General features: G+C 47.3%; 1 protein-coding gene across 1 annotated transcript in view; it reads left to right on the plus strand.

The window, feature by feature from the left end:
- KLHL41 (kelch like family member 41) overlaps positions 1 to 24,453 on the plus strand; it is a 94,012-nt gene extending 69,559 nt beyond the window's left edge. Inside the window, exons 5-6 of the mRNA XM_069616161.1 lie at positions 4,622 to 4,768; positions 24,029 to 24,453. Of these exons, the coding sequence (XP_069472262.1) occupies positions 4,622 to 4,768; positions 24,029 to 24,140 (259 nt within the window). The 3' untranslated portion in view covers positions 24,141 to 24,453. The remainder of the gene's footprint in view (positions 1 to 4,621; positions 4,769 to 24,028) is intronic.
- Positions 24,454 to 26,567: the final 2,114 nt, after the last annotated feature.

Raw genomic sequence — 26,567 nt, forward strand, 5'->3', positions numbered from 1 at the left:
TACCATTGTTCAACCCCAGACAGACAGCTCAAGGGTTCAAAAAACAGCAAACATGTAACATGTTGTATACCCACAATGCATTGCTCATCTGAACTGGGGGTGAGCTTTCAAATATGGCTATTGGATGGCACTGTGCTGTGTGTGAGTTGGCTGAAATGGCTAATTCTGCCATTTACAATGCTTTACAAAAACGGAGTGAAAGGGTTACAAAACAGACGCAGAGTGCAACACAAAAAAACTGTGAAATCATGGACTGGGCCTATCTAGATTTCAGTTCACCATTCGATATACTCAAAAGCACCAACAGTGACACAGTGTCCAATGATATCGAATGGGGGAAGAGTAAACTAGTGATTTATACATTAAATTCCCTAATAATCACTGGTACTTCCTAAAAGTTTCAGGGTTTGAAAGAGAATTCCAGGGACCCAAGGAGGAACCAAAACATCTGACAAAGACCCAGTAAGTATCCATTTTCAGTAGCTTGCATGCGTACAAAAATGTGTAAAAAGGTTTGGCCATAGAAAACAAAGGAACAGATCCCATAGGCAAGTCGTGATTATGAGTTAAAACAAGGTAAGTACGGATGCTATCCCAGAGATGCAATTAAAGAAGCAACCAACTCCCTAAATCACCAGAGGGGACCCCCATGAAGAGCTCAACTTCAAGTTCGAGACTCAGTGAGCCAGAGAAGGATGGAAGAAAATCAGGATTTGGGCCAATGGAAACAAACATTGGTTTGTGGTGGACAGGGGCTTGCAAAACTCCACTACTCCTCACCCCACGGAGCCCTTAAGACAAATTTACCCACAGCCAGAATCTGCGATGGAGAAGGCACCAAGAAGACATATGAATCCAACCAAGGTTATTCAGTGAGCTCAAGGGGCAAGTCAGAGCAGTCAGCAAACAAAGAATGGGCCCATGGTGGGAGCTATGGATGCAGGTAACCCAATATGTCCGAAGGTGGTGCTGAGGTGAAGTGGTGAAGTGGTGATCCACCACTGGTCTAGGCCATGGAGACTCCCTATCTAAATGGGCTTGGTCAAGGAGGATTTTCCAAGGGTAGCACAGCAATGACATAAAAGGTCCTGGCACTAGTGCAGCCATCAAGGAGAATGAGAAATAGCCCAGTAATGGATTCCAGTAGCCAAAGAAAAAAATGAAGCAAGGACAAAGTTGGGGGTTGGGGGGCAGGGATGTGGGAAGAGACCTGCCAGTATGACAAACTGTTGTCCTCGTCCCAAGCAGCAGCCCATCCTCGCGGCAGATCTTCAAGCAATTCAGGAATCAATATTGATGAGGAATGCCCAGGCTCTCCGCTATATATGCACATTCACTCAGGGACTGGCCTAAGGCAGCCCCATCTAATCGCACAGCAGGCTGAAACACACATGTTTTGGCAGCCAACTGTTAGGCAGAATCACATGCAGTACCCTTTGGGAACACTACATGCAATTAAGACTACAAGTGTAAGCACAATTTCACCTTTGGTACAAGCCTGTACTACACAGTAAAGTGGTAGTGATGGCTGAGCAGCCAGACTTATCTCATGAGTTTAAGTGAGCAGTAGAACAAGTTACACAAAGGACCAACTAATACAGTGATTCAAACAAACACTTACTCAAGGTTTCTTGGTAAAAGAAAATACATTTATTTACTCAGTCAGTTAGAAAACATTACACTAGCATAGGCAGCTCAATATCACACACTAATAAACCACAAAAATACATGAATAAATGAACAAGTTTAGCTCCCGCAAAGTGGGAGCAAAATGGCACTTCAGATACTTCTTAAAGGGGTAAAAAGACAAGGTTATAAGAATAGACAGCCCAAAAACATTCATAGGCAGGGCAAAGGGTTTCATTTAACTACAACTAGCAATTTATCTACTAGGCCTTGGCCAAAGTCAATGGTTCAGAGTCTTTGCATAGGATAGCACAGTTCTGGTAGATAACGATTAAGTCTTTGCCACGGAGTGTAGAAGGATTTGGCTAGGCGAAAAGTTTGACGAATGTTTAGGGAATGACAAGCCTTCGAAGTTGAGGAAAGTTTCACGCACTTTCTCAATGGCCAAAAAGATTTCCAGACCGCGTTTGCACAGTACCTTGTTAATGAAGAAGAGCTGTAGCTGAGGCAGTTGTTCCTGGCCGTTCGAGCAGATCTCGCTGTTCCTGAGCTTCAGTCGTGGGGAAAAGCATTATGTCGGGAGGTTCCTGCACTGCCCCGCGATGAGGCCAAAAGCTTTAGCAAGACGTTGGTTTAAGGTGTGAGTGCCTTAAAGTCCACGAGCTGGTTTCCTTCCCTTTGGTTAAGCGGTTTTCAACAGCACTCTGATGAAAATTTGACCAGATGGGGACGGTGTCCAGGTGGCTTGCGAGTTGGTTGTTCCTACTAAACTCAAGGGAAGGAGTTAACTTTGAAGGGCTTCTCTGTCGATGGAGTTTCAGGCGATTTGGACCTGCAGCAGGGCTTCAACAGTCATCCAGGAGTTGCAGGAGTCCACTTCCTTCAAACCTGCTTTTAAACATTTTTCCCCCATTCATTCCAGCCTAGCTGTCACTCACACAGCAGGGTGGCTGTCCTTGCCGGACAGCCAGCTCGCCAATCACGCCAGAGAACATTCAGGTCTCCTAGGAGACTAAGCACAGGAAGTTTCGGGCACCTCCCTCACATCCTGTCCACCCCAGACACTCAGGTGCAATAGGAGGGCTTGAGCACTGAAGCCCGCTAAAGGCCAACGAACCAAGGGACCAAACGTGGTTTGGCGTGCAGAGACAAACACAAGAAGGACTTTTCCTAAAAGAAATGGTGAAAAAAGATGACCGGAGTCTGTTTTTACAAAGAGGTCTTGGGCGCCATATTGAAAAACATGGCTGACCTGATTTTTAGCTACCATTGTTAGCAGTCGGAAAAAATCACGGTAGTTGATCTAAACCACTGCCACCAGCCATTTAAAGTAGGAAAAGGTAACATTTGACTGTTACATGAGTGTTGTGACTCGGGAAGCTAGGCAACCCCTCCAGCACTCTATAGGAAGATAGTGTGTGCTGGGTAAGTAAATTTAAAGAGACTAGTAAAGTGAATTTAACTTGACATGCTCTGGGCGACAGTAGTCAGTCCCAGAGAAGGTATTTAAACTTTGGGAAGTCTGAAAGACATCCCTGTGCCACTGCACTGAAGGTGCTGTGTGACACACAGAAAAAGATGATGCCAGTGGAGTTGTTTTAAAACTCCATAAGCAAAGAACACAAAAGTAAAACACACATCAAAATACATGGAAGAGTGGGAAAAAGGCTCACACTCTTCCCAGGTAGAAAAATCAAATCTTAGTAATCCAGCAAAGTTGCTGGGGGTCTCAAATGGTAAGGGAAATTAGCACATTTTGAGAACTCTCCCTAACACCAACCAATCAGGCTAGCCCTAAAACATCCAAATACTCAGGTTCATCTGCACAGGTTGAGAATTGGGCTCATCTGGTGCAGAAAACCAGGCTAGTCTAGTTATATCCACTTTAGAGGGTACAGGGCTGGGATTTGTGTGAGGCCACATCAGCACAGAGGCCATTTTAGGCCTGCCACAATTCCCCCACAAAGAGAGAGGCCAAAACAAAATGGCCAGGGGTATGATTAAAAAAATATGTTAGAATCCCAATTGGTACCATACTGTAACAATGGGCTACTAATGCGATGAAGCCAAAACTAAATTACAGCTGCCACCACCGATCAAATCCCCCACCCCCCAAAACACTTGTTGGATGATAGAATCACCCTAGGGTAAAAATGGGATGCTTAACATTCCCTTCTCTCCTAGGAAGAATATGGGGTACCACAGGACAGCACATCAAAAATGTAGAAACCCCTCTGATCATAAATATAAAGCATAAGATTTAGAAAAAACAGCAGAAAAAAGCAGTGATTTGGGGCTCCCATAAAATGAGATGAGAACCCCAAAAACAGAATTCTATCCTAACACGACACATGAGTATGGACACATTCAAATAATGGCGTTAGACACGATAAACGGCGTGAGCTCCAAATTGCGTATTTTGCAATGCTGTTGTAAGCATGTAATGGAAATATTTTCCCTGATCTTTACATTATTTTACTCAGGGGATTTTTAGAGCAATGGCGCAGTTTAAAAAAGCTGCGGAGCATGAGCCAGGGAAGGGATAGGACATAACACATAGGGGCTGCGAGAATAGCTCACGGACAAGGCGCTCCTCGTGGAAACAGAAACAGGGAGCAGCATGGGATCCAGCATGAAGCGTGATATCAAAAAAGCAGTTAGGCCGTGGGGGGCGATTCGCTGCCCATTTGCTAGAGAAGTAAAGGGGGAGGGGGAGGTCGAGAGGGGGGAGCAGATGTTCTGTTTGGGCTGGTGGAGTCACACATGTTCTTAGGGGCACTGTTAATGTTCCACGAATATACCAAAGAGGTCAGTCATGAAAGCAGTGCAAAGATTTGCTTTTAAACAAACTTAAAATAAGTACAGCTAAGCACAATATTCAGGAATGATTAGGGAAAGTACATTTATATTTTTTACCAGGTGGAAAAGAAGCAGTTGTTAACTTGGCTTCAGACTTTTTAAAAATCATTTTAATTTCTTGTCTCTTTCTTTGCAGATGGGACTCAATTCCTGAATTCCCACAGGAACGAAGCTCAATAAACCTGGTCAGCATGGGAGGCTCCCTCTACGCCATTGGTGGGTTTGCTATGGTCCAACTTGAGTCTCAAGAGTATGCACCCACTGAGGTCAACGACGTCTGGAAGTAAGTGCACCGTATTGCTTACAATGCAAACAAAAAAGCAGAGGTCACGAGAGGTCACCAACCATGACGTTTTATAAAAATACGACACAGCCGAAAAATAATGAGACAAACAATATCAAAGCCAATACTTGATAATTTAACTGATAAGTATTATAAATTCCATTAAACAAAATGAGTGCATGAATAACAATGTAACACAGGGAGCGTGGCTAAAACAAAAATATTTGGCTAATGGTACAAGAGAATATATTTCTAGATAATGCAACATAGCACAGTCCACATACACATATGTCCAAGAAATGTCCCCAGATTACGCAATACACATTCTGTCACGTGATATCACCGGACATAGCACAGAGCTTTCACACCTGTCACCTCTTAGGCAATTTCCTCAGTGTGGAAATGCCTCCCATTGGATTTATAAAAGGTTAGGCAAGCCGACATGTGTAGAGATCCATAAGCAAGCCGCCACGTCTTTGGATTGGGACGGTGCTCAAGAGGGACAAGACTTTTGCACACAAGACGATCCAGAGACACTGGCACCCGAAAAGAACCTTCGCCTGCAATCTTGTGCACTCATAAAAGAATAACATTTTCAGGAACCTTAACTGCCCTCACAAAAGTTAACAGACAGTGGGCCTCATTATCAGTGTGCCAGTCCGGTAATAACGGTGCAGGTAAGCCTACGGTCACCGTTGTTAATGGACTGGCACACTACAGGTCTGGTTGCTGGAGTTGCTGTGCCCAGCAGGTGAGATCCAGCCGGACACAGCAGCCACGGTAAGCAGACCTACACGGAAGCACCGGCACCGTTACCAACGGTGCTTCCGTGTTCCCCATTCCGATTGAGTCTTATGGGACTCAAATGGGAATGGGGATTAACACTTACTGGCGCCTGGCTTCCCGGGAACGCCGGGGTCATAATCTCCTGGTAATTCCAGTAAGCCAGGCACCAGTAAATATTGCAAGTCTGGCGGGAATGTGCCGGTTTTATCAGCACAGCTACCGACGGACTTGTAATGAGGCCGAGTATGATTTTTTAAGCCTTGAAGAAGTGACCGAAATGTATAGAAGGGAGATGGCCATGGAGGGGACAGTGCTCATACCAGCAGTGTTAAATATGGCAGAAGTAGCTACCAAAGAGGACATTGGAGGTATAATAGCAGAGATCAAAGCCCACCGCAGTGATACCCTGTTGTCACTATCAGATCTGCGTGGTAAGGTTGAGACTTTTGAAAGTAAAATAAAAGGCCTTGAGAGCAATCAACTAAATGTGGACCTAGTTAAGATGCGATTAGATACTCAAATGACTGACCATGAATTAAGGTAGGAAGAAGTTATCCTAAAGCTCGGCAACCTAGAGATTCAAGAACGATGAAACATCATTCAGATTATTGGCTTGAGAGAAGGAGATGGTGAAACACCCTCCCAGGTCGAACAAAGGGTCCAGGATATTATCGACCTTCTGTTCCAAGTGGAAGGAAGGAAGAAAGTTCAAATAGAAAGGGAGCATAGAGGAGGGAAAGCATACAGAGGAGGCCTGAGGTCAATCATAGCTAAATCCTCCACTACAAGGAGAAGATGGAGGTACTGGCCAGAGCGAAACAAACACAAGAACTGGAGTTTGACTGTTCGAAGGTCAAATTTACCAGGACCTGTACGTCTGACTCTGTAAAGGAGAGACTGCTGTCTTCTCACACAGTGGTTAATGAAAAAGGGGATAAGGTACTGACGGGCCTATCCATTTGCATTATTGTTTGAAATTGACCAAGAAGAGTTCAGGGTAACCACAGCGGTGGAAGCAGAGCAGGTCCTATGTCACCTGATGACCAAGTCAGACAGAGCGACAACACCAGGTATTGCATCAGGAGCCACACAGGAGCGCCATGCACATCCAAGTGGCCTCCTGAGACGAAAAAGAGGTAAAGGAGGCCAAAAATCCATAAAGCTGAGCAGACCCTCTCTGGTGAAACAGCCATGATAGTCCCCCAGGTTGGGATGTTATTAACTGGAGTAGTTAATCACCAAGAAGGTGGAGGACAAAGTAGCCCAATGAAAAGATCCAGTGAGCCGTAGCCGATCTCTGGTGTCCCTCTGAAGGAAAGGGGGCGTCACAGGGGATATGATTCTGTTTGGTTTGTTTGTTCTAAAGTTATTGTTATTTGATGTAAATAGGGGTTATAAAAGGGCAGCAGGTAGCAGTGGGGCACTTGTGAGAATTGTGAAGGGAAGTGCACACCAGGGGGGGCAGAGGTGGTTAGGAAAGAAGGAACAAGAGGTCCATGTTATGCTTAGATGGCTAATGTGACTGGGGCTCCAGGAGGGGAGAACCGAATGATAGTGGGGTCTCTTCATGTTAAAGGTCTTAATTCGAGATAAGATGTGTTTTTGCAAAAGAAAATAAAGAATTTGCACCAAAAAAAGGCGTGCACTGCCCTTGCGTAACTTTGTACCGCCCATGCGCAAAATGTAAATGTAAATCTTTAAATCAAAGTAGATGTGAAAAGAGCAGAACAGTCACTTCAAGTGAAAGAAACACCCAGGAAGAAAGCAAAGCCCTTAGAAAGTTATCGGACCCACAACATTTGGAGTAAAAGATTTGCTTCCATTTTTCTGAACTGAAATTGACAGTGTAAATAAAAAATGTAAATAACGTTTTGTAAAGCGCCTTGTCCCACTAATTGCCCTCACATTGCAGAAAAATAATAATTACAGCTACTCTGACCTTACGCTGTGATAGTCGTTCGACCGATCTATACGGAACGTCAGGCAGCACACATTGATCTCCCTGAAGGATTTATCATACCAGCCCTTGGGGAATGACTTCAGTTGTCATTCCTGAGGGTCATCCTGACCACGCCCATTCTTCCTATCGTTCAGAAAACCCTGGGAGGTGGATCTAAACGTGGATGCAAATTCCCAAGAATTGACTGAAGGAAATGAAACATTGAAATATTTCAAGACCATTTCCAGTTGCAGACCAATTGTATTTTCTAGGAAAACATAAAGTGGGCTGTGTGTAACATTGTTTTCATTTGTATGTACATATTTTTATGTGAAAACGGTAATGAATTAGCAATCAATTTTACAGTTGGCAGGTTCACATTGCTGCATTTTGCTTCAAATTATTTTTCGTTGTAAGTCAGGACGTTACAAAAGTTAAATATGCCCAGAAATGCAGTGTTGCAAAATAATCAAGACTCCAAAATGCACAATGTTGCAAATTGCGCCTGAATAATATATTTTACCCCAATACTCAGAAGCAGCCTATTCTTCCTGCAGCATCTTTTAGAACAGGAAAGTGTCTCTCTTATCTCGGGCCTCACCGATCCACCTGTGCATTATTCATTACTGACTTCTCAACAGGCAACAGTGTTTCAAAGACCCCTAAGTACACCCCTTTGATTTTGTTAATTGGCGTCTGACAACTCCTCCCATTCCCTCTGTGGAGGAAGCGTTCAGGTGGGCACCAGTGAGGATCTACTGTTTGCAATCCCCCTTAGTACTAGAGCCCACTGGTGTCCAAGCCAATGTTGGGTTTATGTTGCATAATGAGGGATCTTCATCAGCCTCTCACAACCCACTATGGCAGCACCTGACTCGTACTGCAGGAGCACTAGTGGGGCCGCTAGACCCCCATAGGACAGCCAGTGGCTTTATCCGCTTGGGCCCCAGCACCACTGCGATCTCTTGACCTTCCAGTGAGTGATGGCTGAACTATTCATCTGCCTCCTCCACTAGCACCCTGTGCTGTATCTGTGCCTATCTCACTCTGCCTATCCTAACTCCATTGTACTCTCTCACTTGTCTGTGTTCATCTCACAAACCCACATTTAGCTGTGTGCCCTTGTGCCTTTTCATTCGAAACCGAATAAAGCTGTGTGCATTAGGGCCGTTTACTAAAACCGATTTTAGTTGCATTTTTCACCGTTGCCCTAATTGCATTGCTCTTGTTATTCTCTCTGTAACTACTAGCCCTCTTGTGAGACTAGGCTAGAACTGTGCAGTGCAGTCACCCTTCTCCCTTCAACTTCCCTCTGCCTCCCTAATGTCACTCACCATCTATCCTATCTTCTCTAATTACTACTATATCTCCTACCCACCCTCTCTCACTAAGTCTGAAATGTAAAAGCACCAAAAAGACATCCTGTGTGAAAACCCTGGCCTTTCCCATCGCAGACACCTATGTCCACGCAACTTCCAGAGAGGTCTTCACTGATATCCTTTCTTCTGTCCCCTCTCCAGATTAATGGACCCTTCCCTTTCACTTCCTCTCCCATTAACGGTGGCATCAAGTGGGAAGTCCTCTTGGCTGGCTTCTCATCCTCACGTTGCATCGTTAATGTCTACCACACTGGCACTATCCTGGTCCAGGGTCCTCAACCCAACCTCCTTCTCTTTGACTGGATTCCTGCCTCCCTCATTAACTTCCTTCCTTCTGCTGCCTCCCCCCTACTATTCTCAATGCCCCCCCCCTTCTGTCTGGAGTACCACGCTCCTGTTCTCCTCCTCAGAAAACCTACAAAGGCAGAGACCTTCTCCGCCTGGTCACTCTTAACACCCGTTCTGCCAACAAACACTCTGCTGACATCTGCCTCCTTCTTGAAGACACTGACCTCGACATCCTCGCTTTCACCGAGACATAGTTCAGTGTCAGCTCAGTCACTGCTTTTGACTCCCTCCTCCCTGATGGCTTCAAGATCATTTCCAAGCCTTGACCACACTGTGCTGGTGGTGGGGCCACCTTCATCTATCTTGAGTGTGATCCTTCTCCCATCTTACCCACCCAGCTTTACTCTTCCTTTGAGTGCCTGGTATGCAATTTGGTCATCTCTCCCTCCTCAACTCTGACCATTGCTATCATTTACTAGGCTCCAGGTGCTACCACCCCGTTCCTCTCTGAATGGGCTGATTTCTGCTTCTCCTTACTTTCAACCAGCTCCAACCTCCTCCTCTTGGGTGACTTCAACATACAATTGGACTCCCCTGTCTCAGAGCCCACTCTTTTCATTGACCTCTGCATCTCTTTGTCCCTCTCCATTCTCCCCTCTGTTCCAACCCAATCGGCTGGACACACCCTGGATGCTATCATCCATTTGGACCTCTCTCTCGCCCCCCCTCTGGTCACCCCTCTCTCCTGGTCAGACGATTCTCTCCTTTCCCCCTTCCTGGGTCCCATCGGCCCTCCTACCGCACCCTCGAAAGCCCTGCCAACCTCGTTCACAAACATCCGCCTGATGAAACGAGTGGCAGCAGGTGCCTATGTTTCTACCTTCATACCCCCTTAATCCCCCACTGCAGACTCCATGGCTGACTCTACTCTCAGCAACTTCCACTTGGCCATCACTAAAACTCATAACATCCTTGCCCCAGTCATGAGGATCCGCCCGAAACCTGTTTTTAAGTGTAACACCTGGTACGACTCTGATCGTATAGCCCTGAAACGTAAGTGCAGAGTGACAGAATAAAAGTGGCAAACCTCAGGCTCACCTTCTGACAAACTGGCCTGCCGCCATACAGACTCTCCATCCGTGCCAAGAAAGGGGCCCACATACAGGCACGGGTATGTAGCGGGTGCATCCAATAACACGGCTGAACTTTTCAAAATCGGCAGGGAACTAGCCAACCCTTTTGCAATCTCCTCCTCTCTTCCGTCCCAGGCCCTCTGCAATGCACTAGCCACACCCTTTGCCACCAAAACACTGGACATCCTAAACACCCTTGTTACTCACCCGCCAATCCCTTGTGTGCCCCCTCCTGAAAAAACCTTCAGCAGACCCTACCTGTCTACCTGTCCAGTCAACTACGGCCCTAGTTCAATCCCCCTCTTCCTGGGGAAACTGTTGGAGAAGCTGGCCTTGCCCCAACTCAACTCGCACACTGAACTTGTCGGCAGTCTCCATGACCATTAGTCTGAATTCCAAGCACCCTGAAGCACGGAAACTGCTCTTCTGAACACCCATGAAGAACTCCTCACATCCCTGGACTCCAACTCCCCAGCCGTCATCATCCTACGTGTTATCTCCTCTTCCTTTGACACTGTCAACCACTCCATCCTCATACAAAGGCTCCCTTGGTATCTCGGAACCGGCGCTGGAGTGGCTGACCTCTTTCATAGTGGACTGCTCTTCCCAAGTCATCCTGGGCACTGTCTCCTCTCCTACTTCATTCTCCACCTGTTGTGTCCCCGGGGTTCTATCCTCGCCTCCTGGCTCTTTAACATCTACCTTGCTCAGCTTCCACTCCTCATCTCCTCCTTTTCCCCCAACGTCCAGTGTTATGCAGATGACACAACTCCTTTTCAGACTTCCTGCTGACTCACTCGCACCTTCCTTCACCCCTGACTGCCTATCTGCCATCCAGGCCTGGTGTACTTCCAACAATATCTGCCTCAATGCCAGCACAACTGAGATCCTTCCGATTGGGTCCCCTGCCTTCACCTTCTTCCCTTCTCTCTGGCCTCCCACCTTGGCTGTCCCGTCTGCTCTTTTTTCTGAAGCCGGAATCCTTGGAGTCATCTTTGACTCCTCTCTCTCTGCTTCCTCCCTCCCTCACACTCAGGACATTGCCACGAAGTCCTGCTTTTAACTCTTCCTCTCAAAAGAATTCTCCCCTTTCTCACTTTCCCCCAGAAGCTCAATGTTTCCCAAGCCCTGGTTCTCTCTAGGCTTCACTATTGCAATAGCCTCCTCCTCAATCTTCCTTCTTCCACTCTGCGACCCCTTCAGCTAATCCAGAATAGAGTAGCAAGATGTATCCTTGGCCTCAAGCCCAGCGAGTGCATCTCTCCTGCCCTAAACAATCTTCACTGGTTCCCGGTTGCTGCACGGATCAAATTCAAATCCCTCTGCATCATCCACAAGGCTATCTGGGACCTGGGACCGCTCTATCTGAAACTCTCTATTACAAAATACTCCCCTCCTAGACCGCTACGTTCCTCTGGCTCTAACTCCTTGTGTTTAAATCGTTTCGCCAAACATAGAGCAGAAGGTTGTTCGCTTTCCTCAGTTGGATCCCTCCTTTAGAACAGCCTCCCTCTCCCTCTACGTCTCGAGTGATACCTTCTTAAATTCCGAAAAAGCACCTCAAGACTTTCCTCTTTTCCTCCTCCTTCCCTTCTTCCCTCCTCTGCTAACCTCACAGTTGCTGTGATTGGTGTTTTAGACCCTTATGCAGCCTCTGGGCGTCTGACTAGTAACACCCAACCTTCCCAGTATCTGTCTACATTCAGCCCTTGCCTCTGCTCACCCTCCGCCCTGGAGACTCACACTTTTCCACCCAAGGCGACTCCAGGCATTATAGCACTTACCCTTACCTTGCACGTCATCTGTGGCTCACCCGGAGCATGGACACCCCAGCACGTACCCCACTTCCTTGCTGCACTTGCACGTTCTGAATACTCACAAGGCATAGTAGGTTTGTCCGTTCCTTCCCCTCGCTGTATTTATATTTGTGTATTTCAATCCCATGTTCCCTCCCTGTTGCCCTGTGGGTGATTTGAAACAGTATTTATTTGCTTTATAATCGCCTAACAAGCAAACAGTAAAAATAAATAAATGTCCTGAATGCGCAATATCTCTACTATTCAAGTGTGCTGCGTGGAGGGGCAGGAGTTCTGTGAAGGAGAGTGTGAAAGTCCTTGTAGCATGCCAGCTTGTTTGTATCTTCAAAACATTAGATGCTATGGCCTTCAGTGCTGTCCCGTCCGGGTCTGATCTCTCAAGGTGGAGTCAAAGGCTGAAGGTAGAAAGGCTAAGGCGTGCATGAGACTTTTAATTTATTCCTCAACAAAACCACTAAGGGATCCAAGGGGAACTGAATACCCACAATTTGGCAGATTTAGGTAACAACTGCTGCTCAGTAGGGCTTCATAACAGGGCAATACCACCAGATATGAGCCATGGATCCGACCTACACACACCGCCTCCAGCAATGAGGGGAGACAAGCGGATACATAGTATGCAAATGGTCAGGTGTGAGATACCAACAGTAAAGAATCTTTTACCAATAAATAGTATTTTCCAATAAAGTGGTAGATGTGAGTGCCCTCCAAATTTCCCAGGAACTATTAGGAATCGTGCAACCTAAATCCTTCTCCCAGCTACTTATGTATGTCTCTGTTTCTTGACCAGAAGCTCATATATATTGTTAGACCTTAAGGCAGGAAAGATTGAGATTCCAATTTCTCAAAAGGCCTTTGGCCACTACCTCGCCATCCCCTGGTTTTAGGATGGGACACCTAGTATCTAAGCTGTGCAGAATGGAATCTCTCAGACTCCAATAAAGTAAAGGTCGCCTTACACTGCTCGAAGGTGAGGGGGATCCCTCCGTGATATAGTTGACTCAGCACCTGTAGCCAGCCTTCCTGCCATCTAAGGAAGTCTCTGCAAGTCAGACCAGGGGTGAACAAAGGATTATGAAAGACCGGTGTCAGCGGTGAAGGGTAGGTGGTAAGTCAGTATTTATGATTTGCCCTGTCCCAGTAGGTGAACGTGGTCAGAGTGGAGAATAAAAAAGAGTGCCTAGGATGCCAGCACTTTGATGAGAGCCAGGTCAGGGAAGCCAAAGGATCACTGAGACATGCCTGCTCGAACTCCACCCAATGCTCAGCTGAGCACCTGGGCAATAGAGTATAACCGATATTTGGGCCGCCAATAGGTACTGGTGTATATGTTATGTTATGTTATCTGCACTTATAGAGCGCACGGTCGCCCAAGAGCATCATGGCGCTAAAGAGGAAGACTGCTCAGGTAGGGGAGGAAGCCATGAAGGTGGAGAGCTAAGAGAGAACGGTCTTGAGTGCTCTTCTAAAACCAAGGTGATTGGGGATTTTCCTCATTACAGGAGGAAGGTTGTGCCAAATTTTAGCAGCTGCTACGGAAAAAGCTCTACCGCCGGCCCTCACACGATTGAATTTTGTAACAACAACAAGAAGATTTGCGGTGGAAGAGCGTAAATCGCGTTCGGGGAATAGCGGGAAAATTTAGTCTGCAGGAACTCGGCCCCTTGACCGTGAATAGCCCGATGGACAATACACAGGGCCTTGAAATGAACACGTTGGCATACCGGGAGCCAATGAAGTTGGCGAAGCACCGGGGAGATGTGAGCTCCATACAGGGTGCCCGTGGCTAGCCTGGCCGCCAGATTTTGTGTGCGCTGAAGCCGCTGTAGGCACTACCACACCTTCCTGTCACTTCAGATTTGTTTGAACTCTCCTAGACACTCTGGGAGGCTTCCTCTGCCAAACAAAGTCCCAAAGCTTAGATTGCAAGGTTTGAGAGTGCATTAAGGGAGCAGTACCGAGAGGGCCTGAAAAGCATAAAGTAATCGAGGTTGCACATTCATTTTAATGGCCGTCTGCCTACCAAACCAGTACGCTTCCGAAGATGAGGTCTGCTCGGGGCATAGAGACATTGAGATCTGCTGATATGACATAATTAATGGTGTATCCAGAGACCTCCTGCAAGAAATCCGGCTCTTTAGTAATCGCTGGAAGAGTAGACCTGGTCAGTCATCATGAAAATAATATAATAATAATGTAAAAAGCCAATTTGTGTAGTTCCACCAGTATTAATTCCAGTAATTAGAGGCTTACTTCTTACACTTATGTATTATGTTTGCATTTTTTTTAAAGCGCACAGGCCGTTGGCATCGAGGCGCTGTTACAGGAATTGTTTCTTCTTTAGATGCGTCATTTTTTTTTTGTTGGTCTTAGTTGCGTATTTATAACGCACTTAAACACCCAGAGGTTTCTGAACGTGGACTCGGGATCGAACCTGTGTTGCTTCGTGTCGTCTTGCTTCCAAGGCATGCACGTTGCCGCTGAGCTATCCTCCCGGGAAAGCCAGAGGTTCAAGGGCTAAAGCAAAAATAAGCAGAGATAAGGAGCGACCTTGGCGTGTGCCTCGATGAATGGAGATCGGGAATGAGAGTTTATGATTCATTTTTATTGACGAAGATGGGCAAGCAAAATTTGCAAGAATAAGCATGCTGAAACTAGGGCCAAAACCAAAAGCTTTTAAAACTTCAATTAAATAGGGCCAGCTAATGCTATTGAAAGCCTTAATCGCATCAAGATACAGGAGGGCCATCTGGATCTTCCTCTTATTACACTAATCCAAAGCATTAACAACCTCTGAATGTTAGCCTGAGCTTGGTGGTCAAGGATGAAACCTGATTGGTCCAGTCCCACCAGCTTACGAAGCAAAGAGGTAAGGCAGCCAGGTAAAACCTTAGAATAAATGCATGCATCGTAATTCAGGACAGCTAAAGGTCTATATGCCGAAAAGTCTTGTGGGTCCTTTCTAGGCTTAAGCAAAAGAGTAAGATGAGAGCCTGCCATAGGAGAGGTCACACAGAGCCAATCACTAAAAGAATGTTAAACAGCCGTGTGGTACTAACTGGGCTGCAAATTTCTTATGAAAAGCTGTGGAGAACCCATCGAGGCCAGGCGATTTGCCTGAAGGAAGAGCCAGGATAGCCTGCAAAACGTCCTCCTCCTCAATCGGGCGCTCAAGCTGGTGCTTATCTTCCTCTGTAAGTACGGGGAGAGACAAGCATTGTAAATATTGCTGCAGCTACTCAGCGTCTAGAGTCTCAGCCTGAAAAAGAGAGGTATAATAGTCGGTGGGAATATTCAGCTTAGTTCCCTCATCAGAATAGAGTTCACCCCGGAAGCCCTAAGACACCTAATATGATTCCTAGTTTGGAGAAGGCACAATTACCTTGCTAAAGCCCCACTGCACTTATTACTCCTAAAGTAATAAGAATTGTTTAGTGCACAAAAGGGATTTATTTGCCTCCACTGTAAGTAAAGTCTCCATCTCCCCTTTAGCATTCCTGAGCTGGCGGTAGGTATGATATAATATGATATGATCGTTTATTTATATAGCGCCTATACACAATGTGTTTCAAAGCGCTTCAAAGTAAGGGAGGGAACAAGGGAAAATACAACCACATTCTTACAGGCCATGAACTGTAAGGATGTGAAATTAACTATCGTACTTGGCCTGACGACATTTCAGATAGTGCTGGAGGCGTGGTGGGGAGGAATAAAACAGTAATGGGAGGGTGGAGGAAACAGACAAGGTTGCTAGGTCCAGGGACAATTCTGATAGAGTAAGTGCATAGAAGAAAGTAAGGGGAGGAGATAGGAAAAGGGAGAAGGGAGAAGGGAAAGGAGGAGAGAAAAGAGAGTAAGCAGTCAAAAAGAGTGGAGAAGCAAGAGTGGAGAGCGAATACAATTGCAGAAGTCATTAGTAACACATAATGTTGCAAGCCAGGATACAAGATGAAGATGGGAACAGCATGATTCAGGGCCACCATGAGTACAAGATGCAAAGGAAAACCAGCATGAGAGTTGAGAAAGAGTGACGCACTGTGAATGAATGAAGTCCATAAAATTCAAATCCAGCATTGGCCATAAGACAGTGATGGTGAAGGAAGGCACCAGGTGGGCGGGGCTTGGTAAGTGGTGAAAAAGAGCAGCAGGCAGGAAGGTACCAGGTGGGTGGGGCTTAGGCCAGGTGACCTAGATCCACTTGCACCTGCTCCCCATCTGCAAAGGAAAAGAAGCTGGAGGGCTCCTTAAATAGGGAAATAGAGCAGCAAGCAGGAAGGCACCAGGTGGGCGTGGCTTGCTAAGTGGTGAAAAAGAGCGGGAAGCAGGAAGGCACCAGGTGGGCAGGGCTTGCTAAGTGGTGAAAAAGAGCGGCAAGCAGGAAGGCACCAATTGGGCGAGGCTTGCTAAGTGGTGAAAAAGAGCGGCAGGCAGGAAGGCACCAGGTGGGCGGGGCTTAGGCCAGGTGACCTAGATCCACTTGCACCTGCTCCCCATCTGCCTCCGGGAGCCTGTCCACTTATGTTCCTGTTCCAAAGTCAGAAACCGTGCCTCGATAGTGGAAATCTGTGTATGTAATGACTTGCGATGTGCTACTGATAAACAAATAAACTCACCCCTAATCACAGTTTTGCATGCTTCCCAAAGTGAACCCAGAGTAACCTCCCCCGTGTCATTAAGCTGGGAACACTGAACAATATGGTTCCTCGCCTTCTCCTCAATAAGAGGGTCTTGCAACAGAAGATCATTAATACGCCAAAGAGGGGCCCTGGGCAGCCGAACCTGTCCCATCAAAACTAAAAGTGTAAGCAAAGCATGGTCTGAATGAACTTTACTGCCAATGGTGGCTTCTAGGACAGTGTCCAATGTGGAGAGGGGGAGGGGGCATGTCAATTCTGGAGTGATAGCCATGCACATGGGAGTAAAATGTATAATCCCTCTCGCCTGGGTGTAAATGTCGCCAGGAATCTTCCAAACCTAAACCCTGAACCCCCTGGGAGAGCAAAGCCGCAGAACGGATCCATGCAGAAGAGGCCAGTGAGGTGTGATCCCTCTCTGAATCTATTACGGTGTTGAAATCACCCCCAAGAAATAATACGCCATCCGCAAACTGGGTAACGGTCTGAAAAAGGAGGTTAAAGAAAGAACATTGATCATCATTGGGGCCATAGATAGAAAAGAAGGTAACGGGGGAACCCCCAATGCCCCCGACAGCCCCACATATCGCCCCTCCTTATCTGCGAGTACCCATCTCTTGACAAACAATGTTTTGGCCTTAAGCAGTATTGCTACTCCCCTCTCTTTAGTGCCTCCAGTAGCAAAAAATGGACGAGGAAACCTACGAGAGGTCAAGCGCCATTCATCAGATTGCATCAGGTGGGTTTCCTGTAAGAAAACCACATCGGGATCACAGTGAGCAAGACAATGAAGTAACGCTTTCCTCTTAAAAGGAGAATTAAGCCCCTGTATATTCAGGGAAACAATCTTAATAGACAGTTCCATGCATAGCAAAGGAGCATTCGAGATAATTAACCCCGAGTATCATATCAAGCAGCATAGCTCCCACATACTGTGCCCAAAAATAGATCCTCCACCAAAAACCAGAACACCCACCACCCCTTCTGAGGGGAGACCAACAGAGAAGAACCTTCCCAAAGGCCCGTACTCTAACAGTGAGCAATACCCCATAGTGAACAATCCCAAACCCCAGTATCGCATACATGCCCCTATGCACCACTTTCTCTTCCAAAAGAACAGGATATGTAACTGTCGAACAAGTGAGACCGAAAAGAACAATGGCAAACACAAGAAAAGGGCCAACGTGGCCAGTGTGGCCCCAAGTGGGTCCAGAAAAACTATGGTAATCGATGCCAAAGTGAAAGTTGTAACCTGTGTGATTCAAGGGGGGAGGGGTGTAGCTCCCAGAGCAAGGGAGGGGAGGACCCGGCAGCTAGTAGAGATCAGATCAGTTAGGAATGGGAGGGCATCATTCACCAAATGTCAAAAAAGCAAGCCTCGGCAGGCACCCCCCCTCCCCCAAATCGACCAAGGCGCTCAAGATGGACTCTCCGCCCAGCGTCGCTCAAGGGATTTCTGCTGTCTTTGCCTTTGTCTGTCATGGCTTGTAGGCTTACGTGTCCATCGAGGCCGGTCCACCGCACCCCCCGGGCCATCCTCTGAAGAAAAAGTCATTCCAAGTAAAGATGAGACTTCCTCCAAGCAGGAGACTTGGCCTGGAGCATTCTGGTAGTCAAAGGGGAGTTTAAAGGCTTCTACATGTGATGTTATGGTCACGAAGCCAAGCGGTGACTGAAGGAGAGAAGCAATGTCCACTTTTGTAGTAAGTGCCAGAGGTTCATCCTCGTCTGCCATATCCTGAGAGCCAGTAGAAGAGACCTGCTTATGTTGGGCCGGAGTGGTCAGGAAATCTTAGATATCTGAGGACTTGGGCTTCTTTGACTTGCCGGAGGACATGTTAGAGCCAGGAAAAGGAGGAGAGCGGCCACAGCTCCCCTAATATTATTGAGCAGGCAAGCCAGTTGACTCTATGTTTGGATAATATTGAAGACACCTGTCTGCCAAACCTAGAGCACCGCAGCAAAGAAGGGCTCTCCAGAGATACAGAACACCACAATACCAGCAAATCAGAGGGGCACACCATTAGTGTAGAGTGGGCCCCCAAGTGAGTATATGGAGAAATACCAGAGAAGTACCCCAGTACCTGCAGAAAGATCTGCGTGGGATCCAATGACGAGTTATAAAACAGCCAGAAAGCGAGACTGTGCAGGCAGCTTTTTAGACTCTCCAACCTTTAGAGCCGCCATTGTGTGAATCCAAGCCTCATGCCGATTTTAAAACACAATGGAGGCCTCACTACAGCTTGTCAGGTGACGTGAACTTGTCAATATCGTTGCATGCAGCTGCCCAGCATACCCAGCAGAGCCTAGGGTCAACTCAACGCCAGCAGTAGTTCCAAGTTCACAAGCAGGGGGGCCGGCAGCACCTCTCAGCCAGCTTCTTCCATGCACAACAAGCCTACGCCACCCCCTACAGCTTCGGGGCTCACAGTGAAGAAAATGCAGCCAAAACAACAGTGTGGAGGGTGGGGGCAAACCGCAGAAGAAAGCATCTGTAAATGCAAGGGCTGTCGCGTTCTCAAATGCAAATATCTATCATATCAGCCCCTGTGCAGTGCTCCACAGTTATTGCCCACCTTCAGCGAGGTGGGGAGGGAGCCACGCTAACCCAGCCTGCCTGTGGAGGCCCCAAGTTGTCAAAGTGTTATGCTGCTAGGTACCTGTCCCATGGGGACCCAAACCATGGCGAGCGACAAGCACAGAGAGAGGGCATGCCAGCGAGGGCAACCACGCGCTGGTCAGCAGCATTACAGATGTCACGGTCCCCGCCGCTCCCCGCAGGTAGCACCTCCCAGGACCAAGAAAGACTGCAGAGGTCAGGTCAGGCGCCGGTGCCACTCACTGCTAAACCTCTCTCCTTCTTGGCCCGGCCGTGTGGTTGCTCCTCCTCACCACTGCCACCACCTATGGCGCCAGACCAGCCCTGTTAAGGCTCCTCATACAGGCTGTGCCTCGGTCCGTTCCAAGGCAGCAAAGCAGCCCGCCACAAACTCCAGCCGCCTGTGCCACCACTCCTCACTCAGCCCAGTACATGCAAGCCCTGCTGGACACTTCTCACTCAGCAGCCACGCATCCAGCCGGCGCCAATTTGCGTGCTGTTAGTGCGAAGACTGCTATGGTGGGGGACAGCTCGCCCTCCAAAGCACCATTCAGACTGAAACTTGTACAAGACAGGCGCAAGGAAGTCCCCCAACCGGCGGCACCATCACGGATCAACGGAATCAACAGAAAGCCGATGTGGCCCTCCTGCAGTCCGGAGCCGAAGCAGAGAGCAGCTTCATGGCTCTCCAGCCAAGCCACGCCCCCATCCTGCCAGCTTCTGCTGTAGGCTCCATCAGGGATGTAACGACCAGAAGTGAGTTGGTTCAGTATTCAATAGCTCCACGTGATAGAATGCCATTAAGCAGGCCAACTTGGAGTGTACATATTCCTCTACCAGAAGATTGAGTTTGTGGGGCCATGGAATCTTGGCTAAGGGAGACCATGTGGTATCAGTGAACTAATGTGCACTGATATTACCACCACAGTTCCCACCTCCTGTTATATTTGTTGATCCTAATCTCCCAACTCTGTTGGTAACAAATTGCTGCCGTTCTGGCAATCTGTTGTCTGCCCCATAGCTTGAAGGAGCTATTGATCCCCTTGAAATGTACTTCTATGGCATTGCCCAAGCAGTTAGAGCACATTACACCACCTCAATTAGGCCAAAACCTGAGCCTGAGAAGAATACTGTCACTTCTGAGTTGCTCACAAAGAATCAGTCTTTAAAGCGTTGCACATGAGAGATCCATTCCATTAATGACTGGTGTTGTCTGGGAAAAACATAGCTTCTTCCTTGTGGTGATATCTTGGAATTCCTAAAGAGAAGGCACAGTTTGTCTTTGCTCATCCCCAGACAGCTTTAGTAGTAGCGCTTGCTTCCCAGGGAGGCTACAAGGCTGCTTTGAGAGTCCCTCTAGACAGAGACATCAAGGCCTGGGATTTGGCTGCAAAGGAGTTCACTAGTGCCATAAAATTATCTATGGGGCTTATCCAGCTTTGACATTTTTCCTCAGATTGAGAGCACACATTTTTCAGATCTCCTTTCCCAAGAGTACACTGAAGGGTCTCTGACTTAACCGCAATTCTTAAATATGTCTGACAAGCAAAACCTTCCGCGGTCACTTTGATAAGCATGCATGATTACCGTCTTGGCATAAGAGTCTAAGAAGGGAAATGATGATATACAGTTCGTTAATTCTAACATCATGTCCACCTTCACCCAATTCAAAATGGCTGCTTTTATGGCCAATCCTTTAACTCCCATGTAAATGTCAAGTATTCGCCCTTCAGAATAACATATTCCCTGTCCTTTACAGTCACACCAAAAACGCTACAATGCCAAATCCTCATGAAAGCAGCAGAATGAAAAACCCAGGCCCATGAGTGGAGATGATGAAGTCAGACCCAATTTTTCTGTCAACAGGGCGGGATTTCTAGCCATGCTCATCCCAGGGGCATGCCACCTGCATTTATCAAACCCAGACAAGAGGACTGTGGAGACAAGGATATGTATCCTCATAATTTTCTCCACAATCAAAAGGACAGGGTGGGCTACAGTCCATGATTCTGACCTGGCAATTCAAGCAGCAATAGCTGACTAAATGCCACCCATCGAAAACATTCAGCATGCCCAGAGAGCCTACAAGAGGCCCATTTTCAAGTCCTCGTCTGGGAGATCCACTTGAATCACCAGGTTGGGGGCCGAGCAGCCAGTTCAAGTCGTTTCCATTTAATTCCAATGCTCATCTGCACTTCACACGTACATGCGCACCAATTCCCCGATGACTGGTTGATCAGGAACTGGACAACAAGCTATCCTCACCCTCCACCACATCACCTCTTCATTCAACAAGCTCAAATCAAATTTTCATTTTAAACCGTGTTCTGTTTACTGTATATCTTCTCTATACCTTTTACGTGATTAAGTTACAGGGCCTCATTAGGACCCTGGCGGAGAGGGTATTACGCCAGCGTAGTGCATGGCGTACCTCTCCGCCATACTACGAGTTCCCGTAGCGCCATGGAGGTTTTCTCCGCCTGGTTTTACCAGCCGGAGAAAACCATGGCGCTACGGGACCTCGTTGTTAATTACGCCACCGTATTTTACGGTGGCGTAATTAACTCCTTCCCCACTCCCATTATACCCTATGGGGCAAAAATGGGAATGGGGAAGGGCAGAATGGGGATTGGGGATTTACCGCTCCGCCGAGGTCGGAATGGGGCGGTAAATCCGCCAACCCCCATGGCGCTATCGGCGGCTTTCCGCCATGCTTCGCGGTGCATTTAGCACCGCGAAATCCGCCTGGGTCGTAATGAGGCCCACAGTGTTTTGCTATGTGTGATCTTTTATAACCAGTCTCTTTCTCTTGTCCTTCCTCTGCTGTCGTTCTGCTGTTAGATGGTGGACCTCCGCCCCCAAATCTGTCATCCATGACTCTCATTAGTACCCGCTCCACTCACCAAACTCTTCTGACAAATACCGGATCAGTCAGCTCAATCTATCACGAGTGCTTTGTCTGTCGTTTGTGTTTTTTGCATGCACAGATTAGTCACTGCTCACCAGGGTGTGCCAAAGAGAACATGCAATACTCAACTGGCAAATTAAAAAAAACAGTTGTTCCAAGATAAAAAGGAGACGAATTTGGCAGCAAAAGAGGACATCAATACCTGTCCCAAAGCCAACTAGGATCCATGAAAAGCAGACAGAGAAGATAGGGTTTAAAAAATACACATTTACTGGGATTTGTTACACAAGTGAACCAACAAGGGGAAATGCGATGGATCAGGATGGCTTCTCCTGGGTATTTGCTCCTTCAGGTCATGGGCTCAGTAGCTGCTTATACACTGGCTTGATTTCCTGGGATATCTCAAGAATTCTTAGTTACTTAGTCTTGGGTTTTTAAAGTGCCCCTGTACTTCTTTTTGTCTCTGGGTGCTTGTGGTTTCAAGTCCTCCACTTCTCGTCCTGGTTCCAGAAGACCCCTCTCCCGTGACTAATGTGGGTTGATGCATGCAAAGGGATCCCCTGGGGTGGGTAGCAGTGAGCACAAACCCCAGAGCAGCCACCAAGGAGATGGCAAGGCACTCCGTGGCAGTGGGCTTGGCTGGAGTCCTCTGGGCACATCCCTTAGCCTGGGTCTGCTCCCCAGCACCTCAAGCTTATCTAACTCCTTGATGATGTGCACTGGTCTCGGGCCCAAGGGTCTCGCTTGCCTCTCCACCTGTGCCTCCTTGATGCCTCATCACAGTCTATCACCTTCACCCTACTTTAACTTACTCTTCACATACGTTTGGCGCTTCTGCACTGCCTGAACTCCTCTCCTCCTTGTTCCTTTCTTGACTGTTCCTCTAACCTCATCTATGGAGAGTCTTCTCTCCTCTGCACCAACCTCCTAGATATATCCCCAAACAAATTCTTATTAATCCCCCCTCCTCTGTTTGCTCCTCCATCTTTCCTCTGATGTCGTTTCACACCTTTGCAAAATCCTCCTTGACCTCGCTCCAGAAGTTACCTCCAAGGTCTTTCTTCCATCTCTCCTCGACCTTAAATGCCTCTTGACTCCATCTCCACCCATTCACCAGCTCCAACCTACAAAACCTGGACAACATGCCAGCCCTTTCATAGGGTCCTGCTCCTCCCCTTGGCCCACCTTCTTTACTATTGTGATTAGCTGTGGGCAATTATTAGGTCTCATGTGTGACTGGTACAACACGATCGCCTTGTTGGAGTCGGCTGTAGGCAATGTATGGCTATGGTGTCACAGGTCTAGCATATGTGAGGCTGAGCTGCCATTTTGGATTTGTAATACTCTGTTTGCCCAAGTGTGGAGGGGACCACCCGCGCACAAGCTCTCCCACATCCCTTTCTGGCAGCGTCACTGGGACAGCCATGGAAGCTCTCGGGGTGACGCCTGCTCGCCTCTTAATTATAAGCAGATTTGGGCATTGATTTGTAGAGAATTCACAATGCAAGGGTGCTTCCCACCACCTTAGGGCTTTACCAACGCAAAAGCCTCCTAAAGGGGAAGAGAGTATAGCAGGTCCCATATGTCGGTCCGCTACCAAAGATCTGGGCATGGTGGTGTAGGCCAGGGGATAAGTCCCTGGGTCCCAGCATCACCTAGATGATCCGGATAACTGTTATTTGCCACCTGTGGGAAAGTGGTGAGGGAAAATAAACAGAATGCCACAGAAGGAAGACTTATGTATGCACACATTTTAACTTAAGTTTGTTCTCTGCAGGTATGAAGAGGATAAAAAAGAATGGAGCGGGATGCTGAAGGAAATCCGCTACGCCTCCGGGGCCTCTTGCCTTGCAACGCGCCTTAACTTGTTCAAACTGACGAAGTTATGAATACATAAAGTGTGACTGCTGCTTCCAGAGGTGTTCTTGTCAGCACAACTATAGACGTTACTGCAACAGACTGCTGTACAGAGATAGTTCAATGGTTACCTGCCTGCCTCCATTGTCGCTAAGCCGCATACCAGGCCTGAAGTGTTCGCTAAAACCTTACCGGTGGAAAAACCAACCTTATATTTTTGGGGGTAACAAGAAAGTAAACGTTTATTAACAAATGTGTGTCTTCCAAGGGCAAGTGAATTAACATTTTGTTCAAGAAAAATAAAGCTGCATTATATAGTTGTAATTAAAGGACCCAATGAAAGGACATGTTTTCAATCATCATTGAACGAGGATACATTGGATGGTTGGAAGTCGTGGGATACGCATCGCTTTGCCGATCCCCTTGCCATCAGATATACGCTTGACCAAATGTAACCAAGCTTATCTGCTGCATACCCCATCCGCATATCACACCTTGGGAAATGGTACTAATGTTTACTTGATGACTTGTTAAATTCTCGCTAGCAAGGTTTTCCTCTAGGACCTGTACAACGCTTCATGCTCCCAAGCTAGGTGTGTGCTATAAAAATATATAACAAGGTTCCAAGATTGTGTTCTGGGGGAGCTGAAAGGAAGCAGAGGTGGGTTTTGTGGGTGGTATTCTGTGTGACGACACAATGCCGTTGGAATTATGGTTTTCGGTGGTGCCAATGTGTCGCTTGGGTATAATATTAAGGAGTCTCTTTTTGGTAGGGTAAGAGAGGGAGAGAGAGGGTGTTAATCTTTCCTAAATCTTTCAGTGCATCTTAAAAATGCTCTGCTGCTCATTGGGGCATTCCAGGCTTTTCACCAGTCAGCGGAACCATAGCTTTTTTAATTGACTATATTCACAGTGCGTGCATCCAGCAAAGAACTATGTGGTTCACGGTGGCAGCCATCTTAGTGGCTGGCACACAAAACGACAAGAACGCAGCAACTATTTTGGAGTCGATACATGTGCCTGACCCAACAAGGCTGCCCCACTGCACATGAACTGATCTGTTTTTCGGACACTTGCAATTTTAGCTTGTGCATGTCCGTGGATGTCCCACTGCTGCCTCCTTTCTTCTCAAGCCCATCCCATTTCCCTGGCTACCAGAGGTGTCAAGTATGTCAATCTTCTTGAGACTATGCCCGCCGAGAGACACTCTAGCCGCTCTTTCAAGTGTAGGAAGCGACCCGCTAACGAACACTAAAGAGGGAGATATTCAGCTGGAAAAAGGTAGAAAACAATTTGGGCAAGAGAGACCAAGGGCACCTGTGTTAAAAAGCAAAGTCGGGAATCTGGCTCCTGAATAGGAGTGATGGCATGTATGCCTATGAACACTCAATCAAATCCTCTTGGTTTTAATGAGCAATGCAGGCTAGCGACATTTGTTTCAAACCTTTGATTCCAGCTATCAAAACGAGACCTGGCCCCCACACCACGGGACGATAGCTCAGGGGCAACGTGCTCGCCTTGGAGGCAAGAAGACGCGAAGCAACACAGGTTCGATCCCCTTGTCTGCGCTTAGAAACCTCTGGGTATTAACCGCGTTATAAACAACCAATTACCAATCACATCAGTGTGAGTTCCGTAATAGCCATCATGGAGGCAGCCTTACAAAGTGGATCTTAAACTGCAATTAAGGGTACACTGCAGGAAAGTGGGATTTCCCATCCTCCCAAACCAGGGTATCCACTGGCTTGCTGTTTTTCTGACTCTTGTATCACATATCACAAGCACATCATTTTTACTGACCACCAGGCCCCTGACCCCAATTTCCTCCCAGAATGGAGGAAGCTCCTGACCCCAACCTGGCAAGAACTCCTAACATATGGATTGGCATAAAGTAGACTAGTATAATATCCTGGGCCAAGAGTTGTTAGACACCATGAGCAGTGTCGGCTTCACACAACACAGCCATGGCCTAACACGTTCACATGGTCACACACTGGCTGTCATGTTTTCCCAAAATTGCTTAATTTCCGAACTCAAATTGACACCGATTTTCTGTTCAGATCCCTTTTTCTTAGAGGTCAGGGGGGGGGGTTCTGGAATTGACCGTCAAAAGAATATTTAATACTCAATACTGTACTTTGGGATCCAATAAATCTACTAAATTCAGTCTTGAAAATACATGTTGAATGCAGAGCTTGCATAATCTCGGCTACTTGACTTTTACGAGAATCATCAACACCCTACACATGCTGGCTCCTCCAAGCGTCGGTAATCTGTGGTTTTGTCAACCACACTTATCTCACAGATGTTTAGTTTGACTCCTCTTGGTCATACAACCAACATAAATCTATGTGTAGGGGAGTATGGGGTGGCACAGGATGGGAGTTTGGGGTGGGAGAGGATGGAGCTAGGGGGCAGAGAGAGAGGGGTTGTATGTGGGTCCCCACCCAAAGAAAAGA

The sequence above is a fragment of the Ambystoma mexicanum genome, chromosome 9, assembly GCF_040938575.1.
Source record: "Ambystoma mexicanum isolate Mex_15411 chromosome 9, UKY_AmexF1_1, whole genome shotgun sequence".
NCBI lineage: Eukaryota > Metazoa > Chordata > Amphibia > Caudata > Ambystomatidae > Ambystoma > Ambystoma mexicanum.